The following is a 25,831-nucleotide window of genomic DNA, read 5'->3' as shown; positions in this document are numbered from 1 at the left end:
TGTCTACCTGAAAAAAGAGATTGCAACATTCTGCAGGTAGGACTTGGACAAACTCAAGGGACACTCCATACTGGAGAGACAACTGGAAGGGAGAGAAGATACAGAGCAGGCTCAGTGTTGGGAGTAGGTTATGCAGAAATGTGCCTGCTGTCTGATTTACTACCCTGATCTGAAAAACATTAACCTTAAGCCAGACTGCCCAGAAGAAAGAGTTTGGGAAAAGCTCTGCATTAACTACCAGAAAAGCAGCCTTGCAAGTTCCAGGATCCTCCTACAGCACCAATAACCTGACTGGTGAGAAGGTCCAAAAACTCCTGCAGCAAAAAAACCCTGAAGCCCACCTAGGAGACATGCTTCTTGTGAAATTCTCTTCAAAGCAGCACAGGGGATGGCTCACAGGACAAAACCAAGCACAGCAGCAAAAGAGAGAGTAAATCTAACATTAATCAGCTGACAAGTACTGGGAGCTGTTCTTTCTTGACTCAAATCCTACCTGTAACTATCTATCTATCTATAAATACACATTACTTAAGCATTTAGAAATATGACAAAGGATAAAGGCTAGTTAAGCTCTAGTACCAGCACAGAAAACTTCAGGTTGCATCTCAGTTGCTTCTGGATTGGCAGCATTTAGACACTATGACATAATAATCCATATTCTTTGGAGATACATTTATTACAATCACTCATATCATCAGACAATGTCTGATTGTGTGGGAATGCTTCCTTCTTTATTTTTTCCACTTGTCTCTCAAAACTTGTTCCATCATATGATTATATGAATCTTTCATTAAAAAAATGCTACACTGAAATGAACATTTACTGCAGCTCTAATAAATGTCCACTGCAAACAAACATAATAATTCACACTTATTGAAAACACCAAAGTGCCCAAGATCATGAATTCTGTTATTTCATGAAAAAGTCATAATTGCAATCTTTCAAAAATAAACAAGTAGGTAAAAAATTACCAGCCTAGTGCAGCATCCCACATTATTAAAACTCCTCTGTACATAAGCACTTACTGCAGCTCCTAGGAGAGAGAGGACAGTTTGCAGTCACACAGTGCAGGCCAATGGCTCTGCACAATCCCAGATCTGTTCTCCATGGTTCTTGATAATCTTCCCTGTTTGGAAGCTCCATGACATTTTATGGTATTAGCCATCCAAAGGATTCACCCACCTCTCTTCTGTCTTGTTTTAGCTTTTAAATGCATTCCATAACCAAAAATCAAGCCTCTATGAAACATATGTGGTTTTATTTTATAGTCAACAACAGATATTTAGTGACTTGCCCAAAGGAAGCTGGAAACAGCAGAGCATGGAAAAGGTATCAAATTACTCTATTTCTCTCAACCTGTGCAACTCAGTGACAACAATGTAGCACTAATATGGCATTTTAAAAAGTAAACAGCACCAAAACACTAAAATCAATTACCTGCTCCATCCTAAGAGAACCTACACCAAAGATTATTTTCCCTAGAACTTAAAAAGGAGCTGATGAAATAATGCAACCAACTACTGCTCAAATAACTCAGGATGCACAAGCTGTTCTCAGGAAAACTCAATGCATAAGATACTTGGTATCATATTTTTGCTGGCAGTCAGGACTTTGACAGGCTTTCAGATGCAATTTAAATGTGAGTCCAGTATCAGTCCATCCTGTACACTGGTACTTTTCTGGAAAATGTACTTTTCAGTAAGGCAGGAACATCTGCCTTCTACATAAAAATTTCTGTACCGCCAGTTTTCAACGTGAAGGCAAAACTGAAATAGAATAAATCAACATCAGCTGTCCAGTTTTAATCTACCAACACAAAGCTACCTGACCCCTTATTTTTCACTGGCACATGGTCTCTTTTGGCCTTCTCAGTCTAAGTGCTATAGTGCAATAAGATATAAGCTTGGATATGATTTCGAAGTATTATCACTAACAAAATTTACTTTTCACACCTAGAAACAGCCCTCACCTTTAATACAGTGGTATACATGTGAATCTTATCAAGAATTTAAGAACATTATTGGGAAATTGCTCTGATAAAGAGATAAGAGTTACTTCTATGTATAGCTATAAATGCTTTATTGTACTCCTTATTTCATATTAGTGTTTACAATAAAACAGTAAATCAAAATTCTTGGTTTCTAAAAATAATTATTCTTCAACTGTACTACAGTCAGATGAAAACAGATAAAAATGGGGAAAGGTAAAGGAGATTAGACACTAGTCTGTAACTGAGAACACCTGACCCCACACTCTCATTATTCTCACCACATAACCAAAGGCTCCAAAACCAAAGCCAAGAGACACATCAGTGGCATGAAAGCTGCTTGCACACTCACATGCTTTCTAGTGAGCACTCAGATTTACTGACAATCACCTTCTACATTCCTCTCCTAGGAGATGGGAGTTGGTGAAAGGTGCCTTAAGCTGATCTGCTGAAGGCACAGCACCAAAATCAATGTATAATCAGGCTCTCCAGAGCAGGAACTGTCTCTCTGGCAGTGGGACCCATGAACAATGAGGTCTGCTACTGGGCTCCAAACACAACATGCACACACATAAGTCCAGCTGTAACAGTAAATGAAAGCACAGTAATATAATAAGCCACTAAATAACCTAATATAATCAGCAAGGAGAACTCAGTTTAGCTCGACTCTAAAATCAAATTTATTCACAGACCCAAAATTTACACTGAGAATTAGTTGGTTGTATTTTACTTTATCTCTCTCTTTTTCCATCACCCCTGTTTTGTTTTTTTAAAGAAAGCTTTCAAAGACAAAGCTTTACAACAAGCTTGCCAAAAACAAGGTTAACACCTGGCCAAAAGATGATTACATGAACAAGAGAAGCATGTCCATGACCTCATACTTCTCACAAGAAAAAACAGCTTTTTCATGACACTGACAATTTCTCTTTACCAGACTAGAACAAAAAAAATATTTCTTGGAAGCTTCAGTAATTACAAATGTTTTCAGTAAACTCCATTTTTTAAGCAATCTATCTCTACTTCTACCAGACCATGAAAGGATATATAAGACTCCTTTTTTAATTCTGCATTGTGTTTAGAAAAGCTAAGTTACTTTCACTCCATAGAGTGCCTTCCACACTGCACTTCTCTTGGCATCTACATACATTTTAGTGTTTATTCTTTGTATATTTAAAGTAAGATTAACTAGAAAAAAGCCAGCACTAAATGCTTACTTATTTCAGTAGAATATTTTAATGAGAATGCCATGTTCTCAAAAGGATACGAATTCCATTCATTCCAGAAATTTTGAAGTCATCAATGAGCTGTACAACCATATCCTTGTTGGGATCATTAGGGTCACTTTCACGAACCTAAACCAAGAAAGCAAACACTGACATTTTAGGAAAAAATCCACTGTAAAATACTGATTAGTTAGATTTCCACACAAACTTAAGTATTTTGGGGCATATGAGTTAATATGTTAAAACATATTAACTCATAATAAGCCAGATGTTTAGAGGACAATATGTAAAAAAAACCAAACCAAGAGTCTAAAAAAATTCTCTGTGCTTTTTAAAATTCCCTATTACAGTTATTATTATTATTGAATACTGTATTGCAATAGTGATACTCACACATTTGAGTAACTTTATTTCATCCAAGGCTGTCTCCGTATAATGCTGGGCACTTTTTACAACTTTCATTGCAACAAACCTTTTTCCCCTTGAAAAGAAGAGAAACATTTTCAACATGTACACTGAGCTAAAACAAACATACGTTAAAGGTTGGGAAATTTTAAATAGAATATTTCGTAGTCTAATGCATTTGTACAGAAAATGCTGAAATTACACTAAACAACAACTTTTAACAACACTGTGTTAACAGTGTAATTATTGATATTTTACTCTCCTTGATGCTAATGTCTCTACAAGAGGAATCTGCTTATACATTTTATCATTTAATGAAGGTAATTACATTTTTTCATTGAAGATACAAAAGAAATAAAAATATAAGCCTATTCTGGCATGCTCAAGACAACACACAAATTCAATAAGCAAAGCTAATTTGTCAAAGAAAATAGAATTACATTTATTTCTGAGAGCTTTTATAACCTACACTGTTAATCAAGAGAAAAATAAGACTGTAGGCATATTTTTGCACAAAAAGATAGCAAATATTTACATAACTTTATCATGCACATAAAACAGAAGTAACTGCAAACAAAATAAAGAAATGTATTAAGAAAAACGTTTAAGTATGTGGAAAAAAAATAGTTTTCTTACTGCATATCCCAGCATAGCCAGACTGTAGAGAAGTGTCCCCATCCTAACTTTCTAATGACATGATACCGGCCATTGAAAAGGTCACCAATTTTCACTGGATGATAGCCTCCTTTCATGAAAAAACAAGTAGAAAAAAGAATATTTAGAAAATAAACAAGAATTTCCAGGTTTTCAAGTAATTTTCTTGTAGTATAAATTTTCCACTTCAAATTGTCCTGTACTATAAATAGGAAGTATAAAGAAAACTCTAATGGTAAAAATTCTGCCTTGCTTGGCCTGGAGGGAAAAAACTCATGTCCTGTAACTACTGTAGAGTTTTTTCACCCTTCTCTCTTATGGCTTTTATTTATGGTAATATAACCATCTGTTCTCTATTTCCTCAGGCTTATCTTTCACTTCACAGTCAGTAAAGAAAATATCTACATTATTTCTTTATCATATTTGAAGCCTCTCCAGTCAACATATTTTGGATGATTGCAGAATCTCAACAGAGATTGTTTTAATTCCCATTTGCTTTCGAGTAATAAAAGCAGCAATAAAATACTTCCTGAGAAAATGTTAAGAACAATGCAGACTTCACTGATGCTCTTCTACTTGGCTCCTGATCCACAGCAGCAATGCATTTTCCTGACATCTGAGGGTTTTACAGCGAGGAGGAAGAAGAGAAAGCAGGCAGCTCTGGGCTGTGTCTGAACTGCTTTTCCATTACTGAAGTCTGCAGTCCAAATTTAAACCACTACCCAGGTTCTCCACAGCCCCATGAGGCAGAAAGGCCAACAGGACAGAGCAAGCTGGAACTCAGCTTTCTAGAGCTGTAATGAAGCCTTTTATTTCCTCTGTATTTTGGGAGACATTCTTAGTTAAACACAGGGAAGACAATGAACACACAGGATTTTATCCAGACCTTAACGCACCAACAATAACATCCATAATTTTGCCTAAATTGCAGACAAATAATAAAGCTGCACCATGCAACCCTCCAGGACACCAGCAGCAGACTCAGAGCAGCTTTCAAGGAACCACTTATTGATCTCTTTCTGGTCCTTCACAACGTCATGCCCAGCTGTAGCAGGATCCTCAGTTTCTGACTAATCCATCTAGAATCAGGAAAACCTCCAACTACTTTCTCAAAGTTTCTGGATCTGTTTTGAATCCCCTGAAAATCCTGTTAGAACTGGTTAAGACAACAATGTGAATTTATAACTTAATTCCTTGAATTTAAAACAGAAACTTCTCTCTTATCTCCTTTTATCTGTGGGAACAGTGATGTCAAATCTGGATATATTTTTGTTCTCTTTTTGCTAATAACATCTTCTGCCTTAACAGAAGTTCAACAGTTCTTTTATGAACTCTCCCATGCTGCCAGAGCAGAATAATAAATTTAACACAACTGTGCTGCAGAATTATAACCATCACATACTCAGGAGAAGGATAAAGCTTAAATGACACACTGTGTTAGATGCTGGTGTGCCTCACAAACTCTACAACACACACAGCTTTGATAAATGTGTGCTGAGGTATAACTGCAGGCTCAGCAAACAGCAGACACAGCATCCCCAAAAGCTGACCCTTCCCCTGGGGCAGACCTCCCCAGCCCTCCCATCACTAGGAAGGAAATGCTCATGGAAGCTGCCAGGACAACTCACCCAGCCCAGCAAAATGATGCTTTCACTCCCACTGCTGAGGTGTGCCACCCTCAGTAAGGATGCCCACACTGGCTAGTGGGAATTCCTTATTTCCAAATCAAAACCCAAATCACTTCTGGAACACCTGACTGGATTTACCCTCCAGTAGAGAAGGGGGGATCTGGAGTTACTGAGAGTAAGGGTTGAATATTATACTACCCATCTGCAAACAGAAACAGCATCAGCCACAGATGAAGCCTGAGTCTACTGCAGCTTCACTATTACAGAAATTTTGCTGAATAAACACAAATACATGAATTGGTACTGATACAAAAATTGGAAACCAAACTAAATTTGATTTTGTCTATTTAAGCATCCTTCTAGTAACAGCTGATGGAGATATTTAACAATCTGGATAAATATAATCATTATTTAAGACAGCTATTGAGTGGTTTAATAAAAACAAACAAAAATCTAATTACTTGGTAACTTTTTTCCCCACAAAATTCTATGCAGGATGATGAAGTCATAGATGCAACAGGAAAGTTAAGAGAACATACAGGAATTCTACCTTTCCATTACTGAAAAGGTATGCACTTGTGAAGTGAATCAAATCTGATGACCTGCAAAATTTGTATGAGATTTCCACACAGATACACCATCACAGATAAAAATATGTACCTAGGAATAGTTTAGGCAAACAAGAGCCTTTTAAGTCTGACTCTACACATAGCTTTTGGCATACTTGTACTTCAAAGGGTCAAAAATAATCAAAAACTTGTGATGGTTCCTTCCCATCAGACACAGAAAAGGAAACAGCACAGAGAGGAAATCAGACAAGGACACCAAAGTTAATAAACTGAGGCTTGGTAAGTTATTTTAGTAAGCTCTACATGTTGGTAGCAAAACAATACTATATATGTAAAACCATGTTGTTTTTTTGATCCCTACGCCAGTGTCACAACTAATTATAACAACACAGCAGCATAAGTGACAGATGCCAGCAGTGGGAGCATATATAGCATGTGAGTGTATATATTTCACAAGATACTTTCCACTGTCCTAAGTCACAGCAGGAGCAGTTTTGGAAATAATCTGTTACCATTCCTGTACATGTTACTCTCTGATTATTCCTATCAGCACCACATGCATTTACAGGTTGTGGACAACCAGGTAACAACTCACTTAAGTTATATGTATATCAAAAACTGGTGCCATCCTATGATGAATGTAACCATTTAAATTCTCCATGATACCTGAAGTATTTCTAAGTATTACTAACAAGAAAGCATCTATGTAAAATTAACAAGCTGATAAAAATTATGTGCTTTTGGGAAAACAATACTGGCATTTGAAACTATGCAATGTACAAGTGGCAATGCTGATAAATTAACACAAAATACCCACCCTGTTGTACTGCAGCACATACAGAAGAAAAAAAGTGTCTCTCACAGCTAGCTAGCTACATGCATGCAAGAAGGAGGGTCAGAAAAATGAGGTCATTATTCCTGAGTGTCTCCTGAATGTATTGGTAATTGTAGCTGGCTCGTTCTATGTTTGTATAGGGAATTATTCCCTTTGTGAACTGGATGAATGGGAGACATCTCCAGGGGGCAGAGAAGATGATCAGAGAAGCAAAAAATTCCGATTACATCCATGACACAACAGACTCTTGCAAAAAAAAAAAAAATCACCAAGTGTTTCAACGCTTTTCAGAGAAGAAAAAGTAGCTTTACAAAGTACCCCCCAAAAAACCATGCAGTTGGACAATTGATATTTCCATTCCTCAAATAAATATTTGAAAAGCATTTCATGCAAATTCAGTAACACAAACAGAAGTAATGTCACAGACTCAAACAGGCCCTGGAGGAAGCCCCCAGGGAACGGAAGTCAGTCTGCTTTTCACAGATGGCTGCTAGTCAGTCTCTTTCACATCAGGTGCTAATACAAACTGATCCAATTCCCTCATTAAAAAACACTACTATGACTATTTACTAATCACCATGTAATGTGGTCAAGATGCAAGTCCAGCACACAGTAACATACCCTTAAAAATAAAAGTAGTAACAAAAAATACTCTACAGGAAGTACAGCTAACAGACCATATGCTGAACTCCTGAAAAAAATAATTATATACTCATTATCAAAATTCCCCTCCTATAAAAATTCAGACTGGGGCTGAGAAGAGATGAAGTATGCTCTGGGCCTCAGTCAAAAACCCTGGAAGACTGCCATTTTGAAGACAAATTTAGGAATAAAAGAGACACTCCAGCAGTAAATGGTAATTTCCAAATCTTTATCTTCCCCTCGCTACCCAAAACAGAAAAAAATACTCAAACTAATAACACATCTCTCCAAAAAATGGAAAACGCATCTAAAAGCCATTCGGGAGTTCTTTACCAAACAACTTAACTCATTCCCTATACAGAACATAAAATATATAAACAAATCCCCATGTGGTCATGGAATTCAGATTCTTATGGAGACCCTCCCTTCAGTTGCATGCCAGCAGACTGAAAGAAGGAAATGCAGTGCTCAGTCTTACAGGAAATTAGGGTCAGAAAATAAGCAAATCCTCTACTGAAGAAACAAAAGCACTGCTCTCATAGATGGAAACAAGTAATGATCATGACATCCAAATGAACCAAAGCCTGAACCATCCTTAATGTACTTTAAAAAATTCAAAGCCACAGGATCAGAAGAATTCAGAGGAACCTTTATGCATACAGAAGTTCCCTTTAATTTTTCAGGAAGCCTACAAGTATTGTTAGTGTAATGTATTTTATTTCAGAAGGATACAGACCTCACTACTGACCTGCTCTAGTAAAACAGGTAACTCACAAGCAGGCTCTCTACTTAGACTTTTTTTTTTGTTTTGTGATCTAGCTTCTGCAGATGGTGACATTTTTGCAAAGGATACTGGAAAACAGACAACAATGAATTGTTTGAAACGAATGCAGCCTTTACTTCAGGAAAGAATAAAGTCAGAGCTTTGAAATGCTTAATCTCAAGGAAATACAGATGTCTATGAGTTCACAGTTGTTTAAACAAACCCTTATTCACTGATGGAACACGTTAAAGACACCAAAAGAGTTATCTTACACAACAAATGTGTTTTAACACAAATAAAAAAAAAAAAAAAACAAACCAAAATACTTGAGCATGGTTCAGCTACATGTTTTTTTTCTTCCCTCCTGCAGACTTTGACATCTAGTTTGAGTTTGCTGTTTGGCTTTCACTATTAGCATTTTTAAGCCACTTACACATTTGAAATATAATATATTAATAAAACTTCTTACACCAAAATGAAATAGTCACTTTCCATTGTTAAATATGTAAATACAAGACACTTTTCGAGGCTAGGAAGAGGAATCCTTGAAATGGCACATTTCCAGGCTTACACAGAAACTTCTGATTAAGAAGACATTATCACATTTGACACAGGAAGTGGGTTTTGGTATGAGGAATACAGAATACCAGATACAGTCAGTGTGCATAGAGTGCTTTTTGACTATTCAAAAATACTGATCTGAAGAGATAAAATTCTGATGTATGTATTCTTGAAATCTACTACAACAGGTAACCCAGAGTTGACACAACTTTTATTTACCATTTTTCATCTAAGTACAGGGTACACTCTACCCTAATGGGAACAGATTTACAACTTTAGCAGTGACATTAAAATTTAAGTATTGACACTGTTGTACCACACTCATGCTTTTATGCATTTAACCAAATTTAAAATCTGAATATAACCAATTCAAAAATTAAGGAAATTGAGTTAAAATGAAGATGTAGAGAGCCTCAGACAACGCTGAGAGCTGTGAAAGACACCATGTGGAAAAGAAGCATGTAACATCTTAGGCTAGTGAAAGTGAGAGAAGAAAGGAAAAATAAAGGATACAGTTTAAAAATAAATTTAGGAAATGCTCCTAAAGCACCAAGGCATTTTGGAACATTTTGGAGTATGAGTTGCTTGTCTTGGTTTGGGTGTTTTTGTTTCTCTTACAACTCACATGAACCAAGGAAAGTTGGTTCTCTATTCTTATAAGTGGGACATCAGGAAGAATACAGGGATGCCACACTTGTGTATGTATTGAAAAATGCATAAACAAGCTATGGTTAAGTGAAAAAGTAATGCTGAAGACAATTATAGATTAGGAACAGCTCATCATTTCAGGTCGTGATGCATAATTGTTTCAGGACCTGAAATGATGATCTGTTCCTAACTGTTGTACAAGTAAATTCCATAATTAAAGATCATGTCTTTAAAAATCCCTCAAGAACCAGAACCAGACTGGCGTGGCAGTGTTCAGCCTCAGCAGCAGTGACCTGCACTCACCTTTACAGTAATCTGCGGGATCCTCCTGCTCCTCATCGTCGGAGCCCAGAATCTCCTCCTCGGGCTCGGGCGGGGCGGGCTCCGGCAGGGGCGGCGGCGGGGGCGGCGGCGGAGGCGGCGGAGCTGAGGGAGCTTTCTGCTGAGGCTCGGGCCTGCAATGCACAGAGAGCACACTGAGCACAGGGCCGCGGCAACGGGGTACCCAGCCCTGCAGGGGTGATGAACAACCACAGAGCACACTGAGCACAGGGCCACCGCAATGGGGTACCCAGCCCTCAGGGGTGATGAACAACCACAGAGCACACTGAGCACAGGGCCGCGGCAATGGGGTACCCAGCCCTCAGGGGTGATGAACAACCACAGAGCACACTGAGCACAGGGCCGCGGCAATGGGGTACCCAGCCCTGCAGGGGCGATGAACAACCACAGAGCACACCGAGCACAGGGCCGCGGCAATGGGGTACCCAGCCCTCAGGGGCCATGGAAAACCACAGAGCACACTGAGCACAGGGCCGCGGCAATGGGGTACCCAGCCCTGCAGGGGCGATGAACAACCACAGAGCACACTGAGCACAGGGCCGCGGCAATGGGGTACCCAGCCCTCAGGGGTGATGAACAACCAGAGAGCACACTGAGCACAGAGCCACCGCAATGGGGTACTCAGCCCTCAGGGGCCATGGAAAACCACAGAGCACACTGAGCACAAGGCCACTGCACCGGGGTACCCAGCCCTCAGGGGCCATGGAAAACCACAGAGCACAGGGCCGCGGCAATGGGGTACCCAGCCCTGCAGGGGTGATGGAAAACCACAGAGCACACTGAGCACAGGGCCGCGGCAATGGGGTACCCAGCCCTCAGGGGCCATGAACAACCACAGAGCACACTGAGCACAGGGCCACTGCACCGGGGTACCCAGCCCTCAGGGGTGATGAACAACCAGAGAGCACACTGAGCACAGAGCCACCACAATGGGGTACCCAGCCCTGCAGGGGTGATGAATAACCAGAGAGCACACTGAGCACAGGGCCACTGCAATGGGGTACCCAGCCCTCAGGGGCCATGGAAAACCAGAGCACACTGAGCAAAGGGCCACCGCAATGGGGTACTCAGCCCTCAGGGGCCATGAAAAACCAGAGAGCACATTGAGCACAGGGCCACTGCACCGGGGTACCCAGCCCTCAGGGGCCATGGAAAACCACAGAGCACACTGAGCACAGGGACACGGCAATGGGGTACCCAGCCCTGCAGGGGTGATGAAAAACCAGTGAAGCATCTCACGGTCTCACTGTCACCTCTCACATCCCCTCTGGGACACCAGGGAGAGGTGCACAGAGAGGAACCTGGCCAAACCAAGAGCAGCTCCCACGTGAAAGAGCTTGCAAAGACTCAAAGTACAGAATCAGAAACACGAGCTTTTGAAATCCCTGACGAGCAAATGACGTATAGAAACAGATACAGAAGTATAGTATAATCAGTACAGAATCAGATACAGAAGTATAGTATAATCAGTACAGAATCAGATACAGAAGCATAGTATAATCAGTATAGAATCAGATACAGAACAGCTTTTGAAATCCCTGACGTTAGACTCATCTTCTTGAGCACAACTGGGAAGAAATACCTTTGCAAAGAACATCAAGATATTCAAAAGCTCCTACCTGCTAGCTGAAGGAGGAAAGATCTCATTAATACACAGCAAGAAACAATCTAGAGACACTGACCCAAGCCTTAATGCACTTCTGATCTGTAGCTCCTGCCAACACTGTGGAAAGCTGTATCAGTATACAAAATACTGAAACGTCTGTTAGAAAGTAAGAGAAAAAAACTCATCTTCCTAGGTAGTCTATGATGCTCATATCAGGGCATATAATATGCTTTAATATGCACTAATTATTTTTTTAAAAACCAAAACAAAATCACCAAGGTCTGACACCACCAGGCAAGAGATGAGGTTGGTTTTGTCTTACAGCGCCTTTTTTTTTTTTAATAAACAACGAAAGTGAAATTTTATATCCTGTTCCAAAGAAAGCTGTACTTGGTTACTACAAATTACTCACATTTCAAAACTGGCTATTTTCCACAGACTTCAGTCCAGGCTTGAAGTGATATGACCTCTGTCATATAATTAAGAAAGCCTTTCCCAAACAGGTTGATGCTGTTATTTTTTGTATTCATGCCTCTTGCAATAAAAAGTATACACTTTCGAAATACATTTGCAAAATAATTTAAGCATTTGTGGCATCAAAAGCTGCTATAACTTACATTCACATCTACTTCAAATTAACCACATCTAAAAAACACCATACTAACAGTATTTTGTCCTTTGTGTAATAAAAAAAGATAAATCTGTAGTTGGCTGATATTTCGGCACCTAGAATTAAGATCCAAATACTTCCTTCATCATGAGTAAAAACCGTACTTATGTTTATCCCACTTCTAAGTCATCTTCCTCATAATTCCTTTTCCTGTTACCACACTGCAATTGTTCAAGACAGACAGACAGAGAGACCCTTTGGCGTCAAAGAGAACATGGCTGGTCAGAAACAAATGCCACTGGCAACACTCACCACCTGCACAGCAGCTGCTATTACGCCTTTGCTTAAAATTAAGGACATCACTGCAAGCTGCACTGCATGCTAAACTCATCTGCCTGCTACCCCTTTCACATAATAAAATTCTTCAGTCAATAAATGGTCAGATTTAAAAAGGGGTATTTTGAACTAATTTATCAAGTATTTAAGATATTGTGAGAAATCTAATGAAGTGAAAGAATTTACATCAGTTTTAACCACATGCAACTAGAAAAAAGAGGAATCCATTTGTAGGATAAAAAATAAAAATATTTGCAGGTGTTCCTACTTAAAATTATGTCGGTTGTTTGCCTCCCTCTTTCATTTTTGGCTCCCAAGAGATGTCTTTATCTGGTACACTGAGAGGAAACTGCAAATGGAAGGTTCAGCACATTCTCTGTCCAGCTAATCCTACTAACAAACCAGATTTCTGACCCTCCTGGCTTCATGGTGCCAGCAAGCTCCCAGTGACAGCTCCTACACCTGATCTGAAGCTTAAACCCAACAAACCATCACAAAAGGACCTACATTACAAACCCTGAAACTTCATCTGCTGGGCACAGGACCATTTTGGATACATAGATCAAGAACTAAGAACACCTAAAAATAAAAAAATACTGGTTGGACTTGATGGTCCTAAAAGTCTTTTCCAGCCTAAATGATTGTACAGGCAAGAAGAAGGATGCACAGTGAAACAGCCTGTACTTCATCCTTGTGTCTGAAAGCAGGGTGCCAGGAACACAGGCACATCCACCAGTGCCTGGACTCCTTATTTTGGATGGTACCATCATCCTACTTTGTTCTGACCACAAATATCCATATTGCTATTTTGGTCACATGAAATGGTACAACTATAGAAAATGCAGGGTAGGGTAGGGAAATGCAGTGTGGTGGTAAGTTCAAAAGTTCACTGAAATAGGTTAAGAAAACAGGGTTATTCTGAGTCCTTCTCAAGCTACTGTATTTGATTTTGGTTTGAAAGGGGTTATTTTTCCTGTCTTCTATCCCAGTTGATTTTTATATTCTGAAGTGTTTTCTTACTGTCCTTTGTGGACACCAGGAAGGAAGTAAAGATATTACTGTATTTCCTTTCAGAGTTATTTATGATTTTTATCTGCAAATAACAAAACAATGCTTTAAATCGAGGAAGATCTTGGGTTTATCCATTTAGCTTTGCTTGTATCTTCTGGAGTAATCAAATATTAGTACAGAAAGATGAGGAAAGGAAAGAAACATACTGAGTTACATCAGTATGACTGCTAATTCTGCATTTTGGCAATTTTTTCCCTCTAGTTTAGAATTCTTAGCAAGAGATTCCTATCATTCTTTTACTTTTCTAGGATATATGTAAAGATCAAGTCTTCAACACTCCACTTGATGGCTTAAATTCTGCCTACAGGTTGAGTAACTCATCCTGGCATCCCCAATGCAATTTCCTCTTCTGCCAACTCATAGTTTCACAGTGTTAGGAAGGGCATCAATGAGAGAACTTCAGTTTTGCTATTTCTGAATGGCCTTTTATTGAATTGCAAAGATAAGCTATGATGAATGCTTCAACAACATCTTCATTTGCAATTTAGGGCATGAATATACAGTTTATTCAGCTTAGATTTCATTTTTTCCAGTACAGTCTGCTAAATGTAAATTATTTTTTCTTTTGAGCAAACTTTAAAATATTGTTGACATTAAAAAATCCAACCATTTAGAAACCTGTGAGTCACAAACACAATCTCCGTTTCCTTTTCAGAAATATAATTGTCAAATACTATTAGAACATAAAAAGCTGTTCAACAACCATTATTTCAAGTTATTAGTCTTTCTTATTCCTAAAATGCCATGTAATGATATGCATTAGGTAACACATGCATGCAGAGATAAATATTAAACTTGTTTTTCTTTCTTCTGAAGTAATCACTTGGTACTCTGTGGTCTACCACTATTAGACTGTTCATCACCACCCAAGCATAAACACTTAATTAACACAAGAAGACACATTATTTCTAGACTCTCAGTATTTTGTCAGCAGGTATGCAGAGAACTGACCATCTCCACTGGCTACAATGACAAACCTTATAATTATATTGAAAGAAACACTAAAAACAATTAGCAAACACTAGCCAGCATTTTTTTGTCTTTTAATTACTGCCTTTTCCATGGGCAAAAATAAATTTACAGCAAAGTCCAATCAAAACACAATTAAATCCTATTTTTAAACTGCTCTTAGAGGGAATACTTAGTAAAATACAGAAGAAAAGCTGAAATATTTCTCCTCCACAGTGAACTTGAAGCAAAATGCATCAAAACCCTGCATGGAATCTTACAAAAAATCGACTGCCCACTGTTATGAAACATAACATTTCTGACAATTTAATTTTACTGTTCTCCCTCATGGACATGTTGCTCCATGCTACCACTGGGTAACAGACAACAGTAAAAGCAATCTCCTTAACACTCAAACCTTAAAATGCTGAGAATATTATACTATTAGAAATCCAGAAAATTCCATTCCTTTTTTTGCTGTTGTTGATGTTCTGGGGTCATTTGCTATTCTTCTGTTCTGGAAAAGGTAAAACAAGAGCAGTGAGAGTGACTAAAATCCCAACATGCCTTCCATATGGGAAGCATCTGAACATACCAGAACTCCCCAGGCAAGAAAACAAGACAGCAGAGTGCTACAAAATCTAGAGAGATACAGAGAAAGCAAATAGGAAATGGCTGTCCACTGCCTCATCCCATACAAATTGAGCCAAGTTGACAGAAAACTCAAAAAAAAAAAAAAAAAAAGACTCATGCAATATGATGGTAAAAACTAAGGTGAACTTTTTTCCCTTAGGTATCATGGATATGAGAAGTTATTTAAGTCTAAATAGGGCTCAAAAAACCTCATGGAAGAAAAGGTGACTGATGGCAAACCCAGGACTGGCTGTGATTTGTGAAGCCCAGCAGGCTGGAATGTGGAACAGCGTGCAGCACACCAGGGCACAAGGCTGCACTCCTCTGCTGGCTCTGCTCCTGGCCAGGGGGAATGCAGGAGCACTGGGCTCTGTCCCCCTGCAGCCACTCCCTCTTCACACATTCCCTTCTTTTCCTCAACTAATGAATGATTTCCATCACTAAAAACCAAAAGAGACTTTGGGCCTCTTTATCCGAAACCCTCAGAGACAAAAAAACTACGTTTTCATTATGAAGTAATGGATAAGAATGTCTTACATGTAACACTGTTATAGAAGACTACCTGAGGAAAACCTCCTGTTCCCATGAGGAACAGGCATACAAAAGCAGGAATTCCTCTCTAATTCCTCTCTATGAACACTCTGCACTCATAGTGACTACTTTAGGTAAACCAAGCTTTACCTTCAAAGTGGCTAAAACCTGCACCTGATTCTCCTACTTTTAGGAAAGCACCATTTCAGAAGGAAATCAGACTGTGTCAAATAAAAAAAAAAAAAAAAAAAAACTTGGGAAAAAGAAATTTATCAGATTAAGAACTACCTCAATCTGAGGGAAAAACAAAACTTCCTTTTAATATTTTCAGATGAACACAACCAAAGACATTTTTCACTAACAGGAAATGTGAATAAAATTAGGTCAAATGACTTCTTCATATATCAAATAAAATATGGAACAAACTAGATTCTAGTTTATATGAACCTTTTGCCATGTCCACAGAGGTTCTACAGGAAATTTCAATCTGAAGTGGTAAAAAGAGGAAGCAAGGGAGAGGGTGAGCATCAGAAGAATTACACTGTAAGCCTCCTAAGAGATGGGAGCTTTACAAAATCTACTAGTGAGTGTGGGTCCATCTCTCCAACTCCTAAAAGCAAAAGCAAGGCTCTCACAGTTCTGCAGTTAAAAGTCTGAATCCCCATACATAAATTTCTTACAGCTGTTATTAACTGCTGAAAGTCTCAGCTATTTGGATCTCTTTCTCGTTTGTACAAATGGTGTCTGCTTTACGAGCTGAATTCTTGCCTGCTCTTTTTTCTCAAATGCAAATTTAGCTTAATTAGACAGGTGCCTTCTAACACTGAGCTCTTTGAACCGGAGGCAGCCTTAAATGGAGGCTTTCTGAATAAATTCACACACATAAAACAAACAACAAAAAACATAAGAAAGATCAAAAGAACTCTGAAGTTATCACTCAAGGAACAAAATTATGTTCCATGTTCCAAGTAAGATTTTAAGTGGATTGTAATTCAGAATATTTTTAAATTTTAATAGCCATGACAAATCATTTGTAATTTAATCATTCTTTTTAATTATGCCAGAGGTCATCTTACTGTTTTGAGAAACAGTCTACAAATCCAGAAGGAAACAGGGCATAAGATGTGTTTTTAACCAACTCCAAGAAATTGTTGATGTGAACTTCCAGAGACAGCTTTGCTATACCTGAAAAGCACTATTTGTGTTCTTACTGTAGTACAAAACAGCACCACCATCTCCAATTCTAGGAAATTTATGCATAAAAAGAGAGAGCACTGGCATGTCACAAGCATGAAGCAATTTCTACATCTGGTCCTTATAAAAAAAAATTCTAATTCCTCCTGGGACTGTTAACATTCCTTCCAAAGATACCATCCTACCATCAAACATTAACAGAAGCAGCAGTAAAATCCCTCCCAGAAGGGAGCAGGCTGAGACATGGTAGTTTTTGTAACCTCAAACAGCAACACAGAATTTTTCATTCCCACCTTACTTGCCAGTCTTTGGGAGGCCACCTTGGGCTTGAAGGGATACTCAAATTCCCAGTGAAATGCCAAGGAATGCTGCCTTCTTCCATTCCAAACAACAGCTACTGTAAACAAATGCCATTTCACCAGCAAGTGCTGCAGTTTTACCACAGCCCAGCATCACAGGAAGGGCACAGCTGAGGGGACCCAGCAGCAGCCTGCCATTACACCAAATCACACCCAGCATGAAGCAGTGAAGTCTGCTAAGTTTAGGAGGGAGCTCTTCTGGCCTTTCTCTGATAAAGTTACACCGTGTTCCCAGAAGGAACTGGTTTCAAGCTCTGAAAGTCAGTCCCAAATGAAATTTTGTTCTCAAACAAATGCCATTCTGTTAAAACGTTCTTAAGTCAGTAAACCAGAAGCCAAATGTACCCAGAAAGCCTCCAGCTTCATTGGACTTTAATATGTTTTCTTCCTCAAATACTGTTTTTCTCACAGAGCTGTATTTTCCAGACAAGTATCCATTACAGACTTGCAAAGGAAAAAAGTCAACAGTTAATTAAAAAACACAGACCCACCTGGCAGCACAAAAAGAAAATATATAAATAGATACTTGGCAGCTTGTACCTTACCTGTTCTTCTAGTCACCAGTAAAGTGTGGTAAAGGCTGAGAATGTTAAAATCATAGAATATTTTGAGATGGAATGGACCAACCAGCATCATCAAATCCATCTCCTGGTCCTTCAGAGGACAGCCCTAGAAAACACATTCTGTTTTGTCCAAATGTTTCTTAACTCTTAACTTCACACTCACCCCTGTGACCATTTCCCTGGGGTTCCAGGGCCCAGCCACTGTCTGTGTGAAGAACTTTTTCCCAATATCAAACCTAAAGCTCTTTGGCTCATGTCATGCCATTTCTTCAAGCTGATTACACAAGTGAAGCAATCAGTAACACACCTTCTGCAGAAGAAGTGACTGTCAGATCCAGCTTCACAGAGACACATCAGGCACTGGGCAACCTGAGACCTTCCAGCAGGCATGTCTGGGTGGAGATCCAGGTCCCAGCTGATGCTGTGACTCCAGCAGCTATCATGGAATGAGTTCTGAGGCACGACCAGACCAACCCTGAGCAAGTGCTCACTGCTGAGGCTGGGGATGAGGGCGCCTCTTTGTGCCCTCCTGCACCAGCTACTGACTCTGCCCATTGCCTCTGGTAGCAGCCCCCAGATGTCATGGTCTGGTTTCTGGGTACCATGCACTTGATTTTTACACTCTGACAGTGGATTGGCCTCTGTGGAGAGGAGTCTTTCCCCATTCCCTGTTTGCCTGCTGTGGCTTCACTCACTAGGGGCTGTATTTCATAGGCATGGGGGTGGTTACACTGAGTTTTAATCTCCAACCACTGCTCTGGCAACACCCAAGTCTCATCAGGAGGTCCCACAAGAGCTTTTGGCTAAAAAAAAAATAGAAATTCCAAAGAGCCAAAGTGGAGAAATAGAGCTGTCATAAATCCATGTATTATGTACTGTTCAATGAAGAATACAGTTTTCTATATATACATCCTAACAGGTCAAAATAAAACTTCCACCTGAAGTACATCACATATGGAATACCACTCCAATGCAATGATAAAAAAATGCTAAAAAATAACCTAGTCTCATAAACCACACATGAAGCTTCAACTTCTTCACATCCTCTTGCAACAAGAATCCCTTCTCACCTGCAAGGCTTCTTCCACTTCTGACCAACAAGACAACCTGACACAGAACACTATCAGATGGTGACAGCAATGGCCACTATTTAGACTTCTTTCTCCCCTCACCATGAACGCACGATGGATCGCTTTTAACAGAATGACTCACGAGTGTATAAATGGAAATTAATTTTTGACTTTCATTCTGGAATGTTATGTTGTAGTATTTAATTTCTGCCTTTCTCTCTGGCATGTTAAATTATAGTGTCTCTAGTCTTTCTATTAATAAGATATATTCAGGAAACATGCTGTTGTTGCTTCAGTATCCTACAGTTGCCACTAGCAACAAATTTACATGTTTTGAAGGAGAGGGGGAAGAATCACCCTATGGTCTCCAACAGCCCTGACCCCGGTGAAGTCAGCAGACTGAACCTGATTTGACCAAAACCACTTAAGTGACTGACCATTTGAGGTCAAATATGGACTGAAATATGTATTCATAACTAAATTACAAAATACAAGATTTAGTCCTTATCACAAGACAATAACTCCTTCAAGGAAGTATATATTCCATTTATTCGTTAGAAACCATATGAATACAACTAATGACAAATAAAGCAAAATGAGCTGAAGTAAACTGACAAACACAGTGTTTCACTCTCCCTTTTACCCATTTAACAGCCTAGTAGAAAGGATTTCATAGGAATAGTGAAGTTGTAACCCTTCACTTGATATCAAATGCAGTCGAGCAGCAGAGTACTTCTTGCCTTTGGTTGGTTGGTTTTTTTTCCTGACCCCTAAAGCACCCTGGAAAAATGTAATCCTGCCTTCATGTGATCATCTCAGTGCAAAAATGCATTTTTCATGTCCACATTTACTTAATGTTTAGAAGACCCATTCATCCCATTAAGGGAAATGCATCATGCTCTGGATTATGTCTGGGAACTCAATTCTTCAGGCAATGAGAGAAGGGGAAGCCGAGGGGCATTTTGCATGGGACTTAACTGGCAGGTGAAAAAACCAGAGCCTGAAGGAACAAGACTGCATGACTAAGCCAGCAATTAGAAGAACCTCTCTGCCTGCTGCAAATACAAACATTTGCTGCAGTGATAAATTCTGAATGCTCCAGTTGGAATTCTATTGATACCAGACTTCTCATTAACCTTCTTTTCAAGAAGCCAGAACAAGCATTTTACATGAACTCTTTACATTAACACAACTCCTTTTCACTAACAGGTTTTCTTTCTAAATAAAGAATTGCACTTAATCCTTCAAAAAACACACAACTCCTCTCCCAGACTTCCAAATCCCAGTAGCATTTCCTCTATAAAACAAGAGTTTTAATAAATCTCTTCACAATTCCTACTAGCATTTATGGAAGTACCCAGCTTCCATTGCAGTATCATTAAAACTGATAAAAGCAAGCTAAACAAGCAACTCAAAACATTTTAACTATCAGACATAAGTTGCAAAGATGCCTATAATGCAAAAACTTTTTGCTAGTGTTCAATAGTCAGTTATACTCTTCAATTTTAGGTATATGTGGTCATAAGTACAACACATGAAATGTCTGCTTTGAGTTTCTCTCTGTATATCACTCATTCCTGTTAATTTAACACTAATTTTCCTAAAAGAAATAAGTAAAAGCAGCAAAAAGATTGCAGAGTCCAGCTGCAGTCAAAAGCAAGCAAATGGAAAACTAACAGATGTTTTTCACAAAAATTCATTATTACCCAAATACAGATAAATAACAAGCAGCTGGTTTTAGCTTCATGACCATTTACTAAATCTTTGTCTTCTTGTCTTCATAGAGGCAGTAGCAGTTATTACTCTTCAAACACATGAAAATACTTTATATTTGGATAACTTTGATAAACTGATCTTTAGGAAAGCAGTTACTTATGCTCCTTGGCTTAAAAAGTTTCTTTTTTAAAGTGCCTAGATCTCTGATTTTTTTTTTTAAGTTTACTTTTCATACTTCTTAATGCAAAACTGAAGTTGATCTCTTGGCCAGCAAGCTCACAGAACATGGCATATTTTATTTATTTCATGCAGATGTTGTTTCCAAAAGCCATTGCATTCAGCATGCTCTCCTGTCACACTCACTCAATGAAGAGGTTGTCATTCTCACTCTCTAAGACACCTCCATGTGCCCTTTGCCTTTCCAAATGTTTCCAGGGAAATGCCCTTCCATCCCTTATTCACATCAAACATTTGTCTTGGGGGTTGTAGAGGCAATTTTGGACCTTTCCATTATTTTTAAAGCTTGCAAGTGAAGGATGTCTCATTTGGATCTTCAATAAGGCAAGCAGCTATTTCAGTAGAGTTAGGAAAGTCACCCCAGTATTACAGAGCACTGTCCAGCTGGCTTGAATGAGGCAGTTTTGTATACTAAATACTGTGATAATTCCTGTTGAGATTTTCAGAATCTATTTTGTGTCAGCAAGTCTGAGAATAAGGGTTATCAGACCATCTGACTCATCCCAGCCTTGGCATGCTTTACCTCACAGCATGGATGCTGGATGACTCACTTATTGGAATATTCCTCCTTCCAACAGCAAGAGAGAGTCTCATCCATGGTGGAAAAGCACTCAAGGAATCCCAGCTGTCGTGATATCCCAGATGAACTGCCTCCCTTGTGGAGAAGATGCAAGTATTCAAGAGGCATTTGTCTCCAGAGTGGGTTTTTTCCATATCCTGCGTCTCACTACCAGAACACTGTGCCTGAAGCTTCCTCTACACCAGGGCAGTAAACTCTACAGCTCAGGAAAGGAAATTCACCTTGTAAATGTAAATTCTGGACCCAGTTTACAACAGGACAGCAACTATTACTTCCACAAGGCTACAGCCTCCAGATCAATTCTTTTCCAGAGGTAACCTTATCTCAGGGTTTGTCATGGAAGGACAATGGTGTCTGCTGCACCTCATCCCACACAGAGCTCTGAAAAACTGAACAACTTTCCTGTTCTAGGTTTCAAAAGTCAAATGCCCAGGATAATTGGCATGGCACAGTAAAGATCAGAAACACTGTGGTGCTGAGTTCTAATGGCAGTAAAGAACAGTGATAGCATGACTTCAAACCTGTAACATTTTACAAGCAGAAACTGAGGTCCAAGGAATGTGGCAAGCTTACTTCTGCTGAAAATGTAAATGTTAAGGTGTTATGGTGGTGACAAAGCTTCTGATCTGACTGGTGCTAAAACTATGACACATTACATATGTTTGTGATGTGCCAGTGCTGTGACTTTCACTGAGACAGTGTCAAAGGCAGCTGAAGTCTTCTCTGCCACTGGCTCAGTAACAAGCCTCAGAGAAGTCTTCAAGCTGTGGAGACTCTCAGCAATAATGAATGCTAAAGAGCTGAAGAAAACTCTAAGTTGAACCACTTTGTTCCAGGAGATGAGGCTAAGAACTGGAAATATAGAAGGATCATCTCCCCTTATGTACCTATGGTTCCTGCAGAGGCAAAGTTGGTTTCCTCCCCCTGAATGAAGATGTGAATTTGCAGTCAGTGCCACTCTGCACACGGGCTATCACCAAGTTCTGATTCGCTAAACCTCTGAAAACATGATAGCTGAAGCACAGGCTGATTGCAGGATGGGATGGAGATATCCCACTATGAAATGAGACATCCTTAAATCATCAGCATGACAAGGCAGGCAAGCCTTGGACAGCTGTAAAATGCCTTTGAGCTTCATCCTGATTGATAGCGTGGGTGCCAGACATAGGAAAAGGCTAACATTCCTCCATGAACATTTCATCTACTTGGATTTCTACAGGAGTTCCAGCTAGGGTAAATCAGTTCCCTTTAGACATTTGATGAATTGTTGCTAGGCAACATCAGACACAGACTAACTGTATAGTGCCAGGGTTGGGAAAGAAAGATGATGATTCATAGGGATGAACAGAGCCCTTCACACTTCTAAAGAATACTGCTTCCAGTTTGGTTAATCTTCTCAGAAGGTTTGACTTCTCAGAACATCCCACTTCACTGAGGTGGTGCAGTACTTTGCATGTAGGAGGAATACAGAAATGCAAAGAGACCACAGAATCACTGGGGTCAGAAAAGACCTTTAAGGTCATCAAATCCAATCACCAACCCAGCACTGTCAAGTCCATCAATAATTCATGTCCCTAAGTGGCACATGTACACGTCTTTTAACACCTCCAGGGTTAGTGACTCAACCACCCACTCAGCAGTCAAGATGAACAAAGCTTCACCCTAGTCACATCAGAAGTGCAGGATGAAGAAATCCCTCCCCCAAATGACTCCCAGTACTGAGTACCACTGAAGGATAACAGAGGGTCGAAAAACCAAACAAGCAATCTTTTGCAAATCCAGAACCAGACCAATAGGACTGCCATAAAAAAAGAAAACCACTTTTTTTAAGTCTTTGTGACTCTCTAATTTCTCTGTGAAAATCATTTGAAAGAAGTTCAGAAGGTGAAACTAGAAGGAAAATGCTAGGAGACTATGCCTCAGTCTATTTTGTCCCTGTTCTGCCTCAGGACAAAACTCCCTTGGTCCTCAGTACACACTGCTATTTCCATGCAAATATATCAGTTATAACTGTGTATATATTTAACAGCAGCTTTCTATAATATTAGATAAAATGAACAATTATTTTTCTATTGCAAACAGCAAACAATAAGTTTCAATTTCAACTGTTAGACATATCTACCTATCCAACAAATTTATAAAAATTGCTGCATGTTTTTGTGCCTTGAAATACATTTCCTGTCTAAAAATGTAGGTCTGCATCTCTTCCCTTGCATAAAAATACCAACCACAGCACAGCATCAGCCTCTCTCCCAGTGCCACCGTGTTGCCATGGAAACTGGACCCGATTTCTACTGCCAACATAGGTTCCGTGTAAGCAGGAAATGAGCTTAAGTAATATTTATATAATAGGCAACAGAGAACATATATACAACATTTAGATTTCATTGGAGGCCTCTAGACAGGCTGAAGCAGCTTTAAGTAGTCTCAGATTGTTTCTATCAGACATTCAAAGTATATTTTCATTACTAGCCTCAAAAGCATAGCATAGGAAATGCACACATATGTGGAATTCAGTATATTCCTTTCTTCTTGTTTTCACTTGAAAAGACAGACAAGCTCCACACTTCATAAGTAAACAAAATTATGCGTTGAAAAACACTAGAAGTTAATTTATTCCTTTAAGAGCCTTACTCTCAAAAAGGCATGATAGGAGACTACGAAGGCTATTTTTGTAACATAATCTGAAACAAAGGCAAGCCAACCTAACCTTCAGTATTTCCCATGGCATGTCTTTCTTCTCTTTCCCTCCGCCCCATTTAAAAAAATTTCCTATCAAAATATTGCTATAAAAACACTGCCCCACAATTCTGGTGGGGGTTTGGTGTTAGTTTTTTACTCTGAATACAAGCTGTGTATGCCCACAGTCATAGAAGGGACCTCTGGTGATCATCTGGTCCAACATCCCTGCCACTGCAGCCAAAGCACCTAGAGCCAGCTGTCCAGAACCTCCTCCAGATGGCTTTTCTGGAACATCTCCAAGGATGGAGATCCTACCACGTCTCTCATGGGCAACCAACCCGTGCTGGTGCTCAGCTTCCAGCACCAGGCATGAGATCAGGAGACACAACCTCTAAACAGCAAACAACCCACTGAATGATGGCCAAAATACATTTTCAATACCAAAACAACTTTGTTAGGCAGCCCACTGTAAAATGACATAACACAAAGTACCTTTCAAGCATACTTAATGGGGTGGTAAAGAGACTTTCACTAAGTCTAATTTCCCTCAACTCTCTTAGACTCTCTCAGAACACTTTTTCAAAGGTAACATGTTTTGAAAAGAACTACTGGTCTTGAGCAATCTTTTTTTGGTCTGGAAGAATTTCTTACTAGAAATATTAGAGAGGGCAACAGAGGCAACACGAATTCTCTATGTGCAGACAACCTCAGGAAGACTGAAAAGCTGGCTTGATCTGCACAATCAGAAACATAATTTTTACTTCAAGTAGCTAGTTCTTCCCTATATTATAAAGCCAATACTCAAAATCTATTCCCACAGTCAAGTCTTCCCCTCTTTCTCAGCTATGTAACTTTGCTTCCAAACAAAATGCATTAAAGTTGCAAACATTAACTGGAATGAATTATCTTGAGGGCAGAAATCCCATAAAAAGGAGCAGATGCAGGAACACTTGAGCACAACAATATTAGAAAGGCCATTCTAGGTCAGTTCAGTGATCCACACAGACCAATAACCTATATTTAGAAAAACAGCTACATGCAGATGTCAGAGGAAAAGCATAAGAGCAAACCAAACACACAGGGATCCTTCCTCCTGTAAGCAGGTCTCCAGAAAATGGCAGCTCAGAGGCCACCAGATGGGATTCCTGTGTATTTAGTAACTCCCACCTGATGTTTACTCCATAAATCTATCCAGTTCTCCTCTGAGCAAATGGAAACTTCTAACATCCATCTCAGATGGCACAGCATGAAATTCCAGAGCATACTTACACCTCTTCCAAAAGATCATCACCTCGTGCTTGTTCTGTATCTGCCAGAACAACTCAGAGCTTCAACTGAGATCCTCAGAATCTTGTCCTGAAAGCCTGCAAACATTCATTCTGCAGTCACCTTCTTCCTGGCACACAATTTCAGAGACATCTACTGCACACCCTCTGCC

At 39.4% G+C, this 25,831-nt stretch overlaps 1 protein-coding gene across 2 annotated transcripts in view; it reads right to left on the bottom strand.

The window, feature by feature from the left end:
- Positions 1 to 25,831, bottom strand: part of SRPK2 (SRSF protein kinase 2) — an 86,184-nt gene that overhangs the window by 31,061 nt on the left and 29,292 nt on the right. For both annotated transcript variants that reach the window (XM_063155536.1, XM_063155535.1), the window contains exons 2-5: positions 10,219 to 10,370; positions 4,252 to 4,360; positions 3,604 to 3,691; positions 3,252 to 3,339 (exon numbers count right to left, since the gene is read on the bottom strand). In XM_063155536.1, coding sequence (XP_063011606.1) covers positions 3,252 to 3,339; positions 3,604 to 3,691; positions 4,252 to 4,360; positions 10,219 to 10,370 — 437 coding nt within the window. The remainder of the gene's footprint in view (positions 1 to 3,251; positions 3,340 to 3,603; positions 3,692 to 4,251; positions 4,361 to 10,218; positions 10,371 to 25,831) is intronic.

The sequence above is a fragment of the Melospiza melodia genome, chromosome 4 (genome assembly GCF_035770615.1).
Source record: "Melospiza melodia melodia isolate bMelMel2 chromosome 4, bMelMel2.pri, whole genome shotgun sequence".
In the NCBI taxonomy this organism is placed as follows: domain Eukaryota; kingdom Metazoa; phylum Chordata; class Aves; order Passeriformes; family Passerellidae; genus Melospiza; species Melospiza melodia.
The sequence above is the reverse complement of the archived record's forward strand: the minus strand, read 5'-3'. Positions and strand labels throughout refer to the sequence as shown.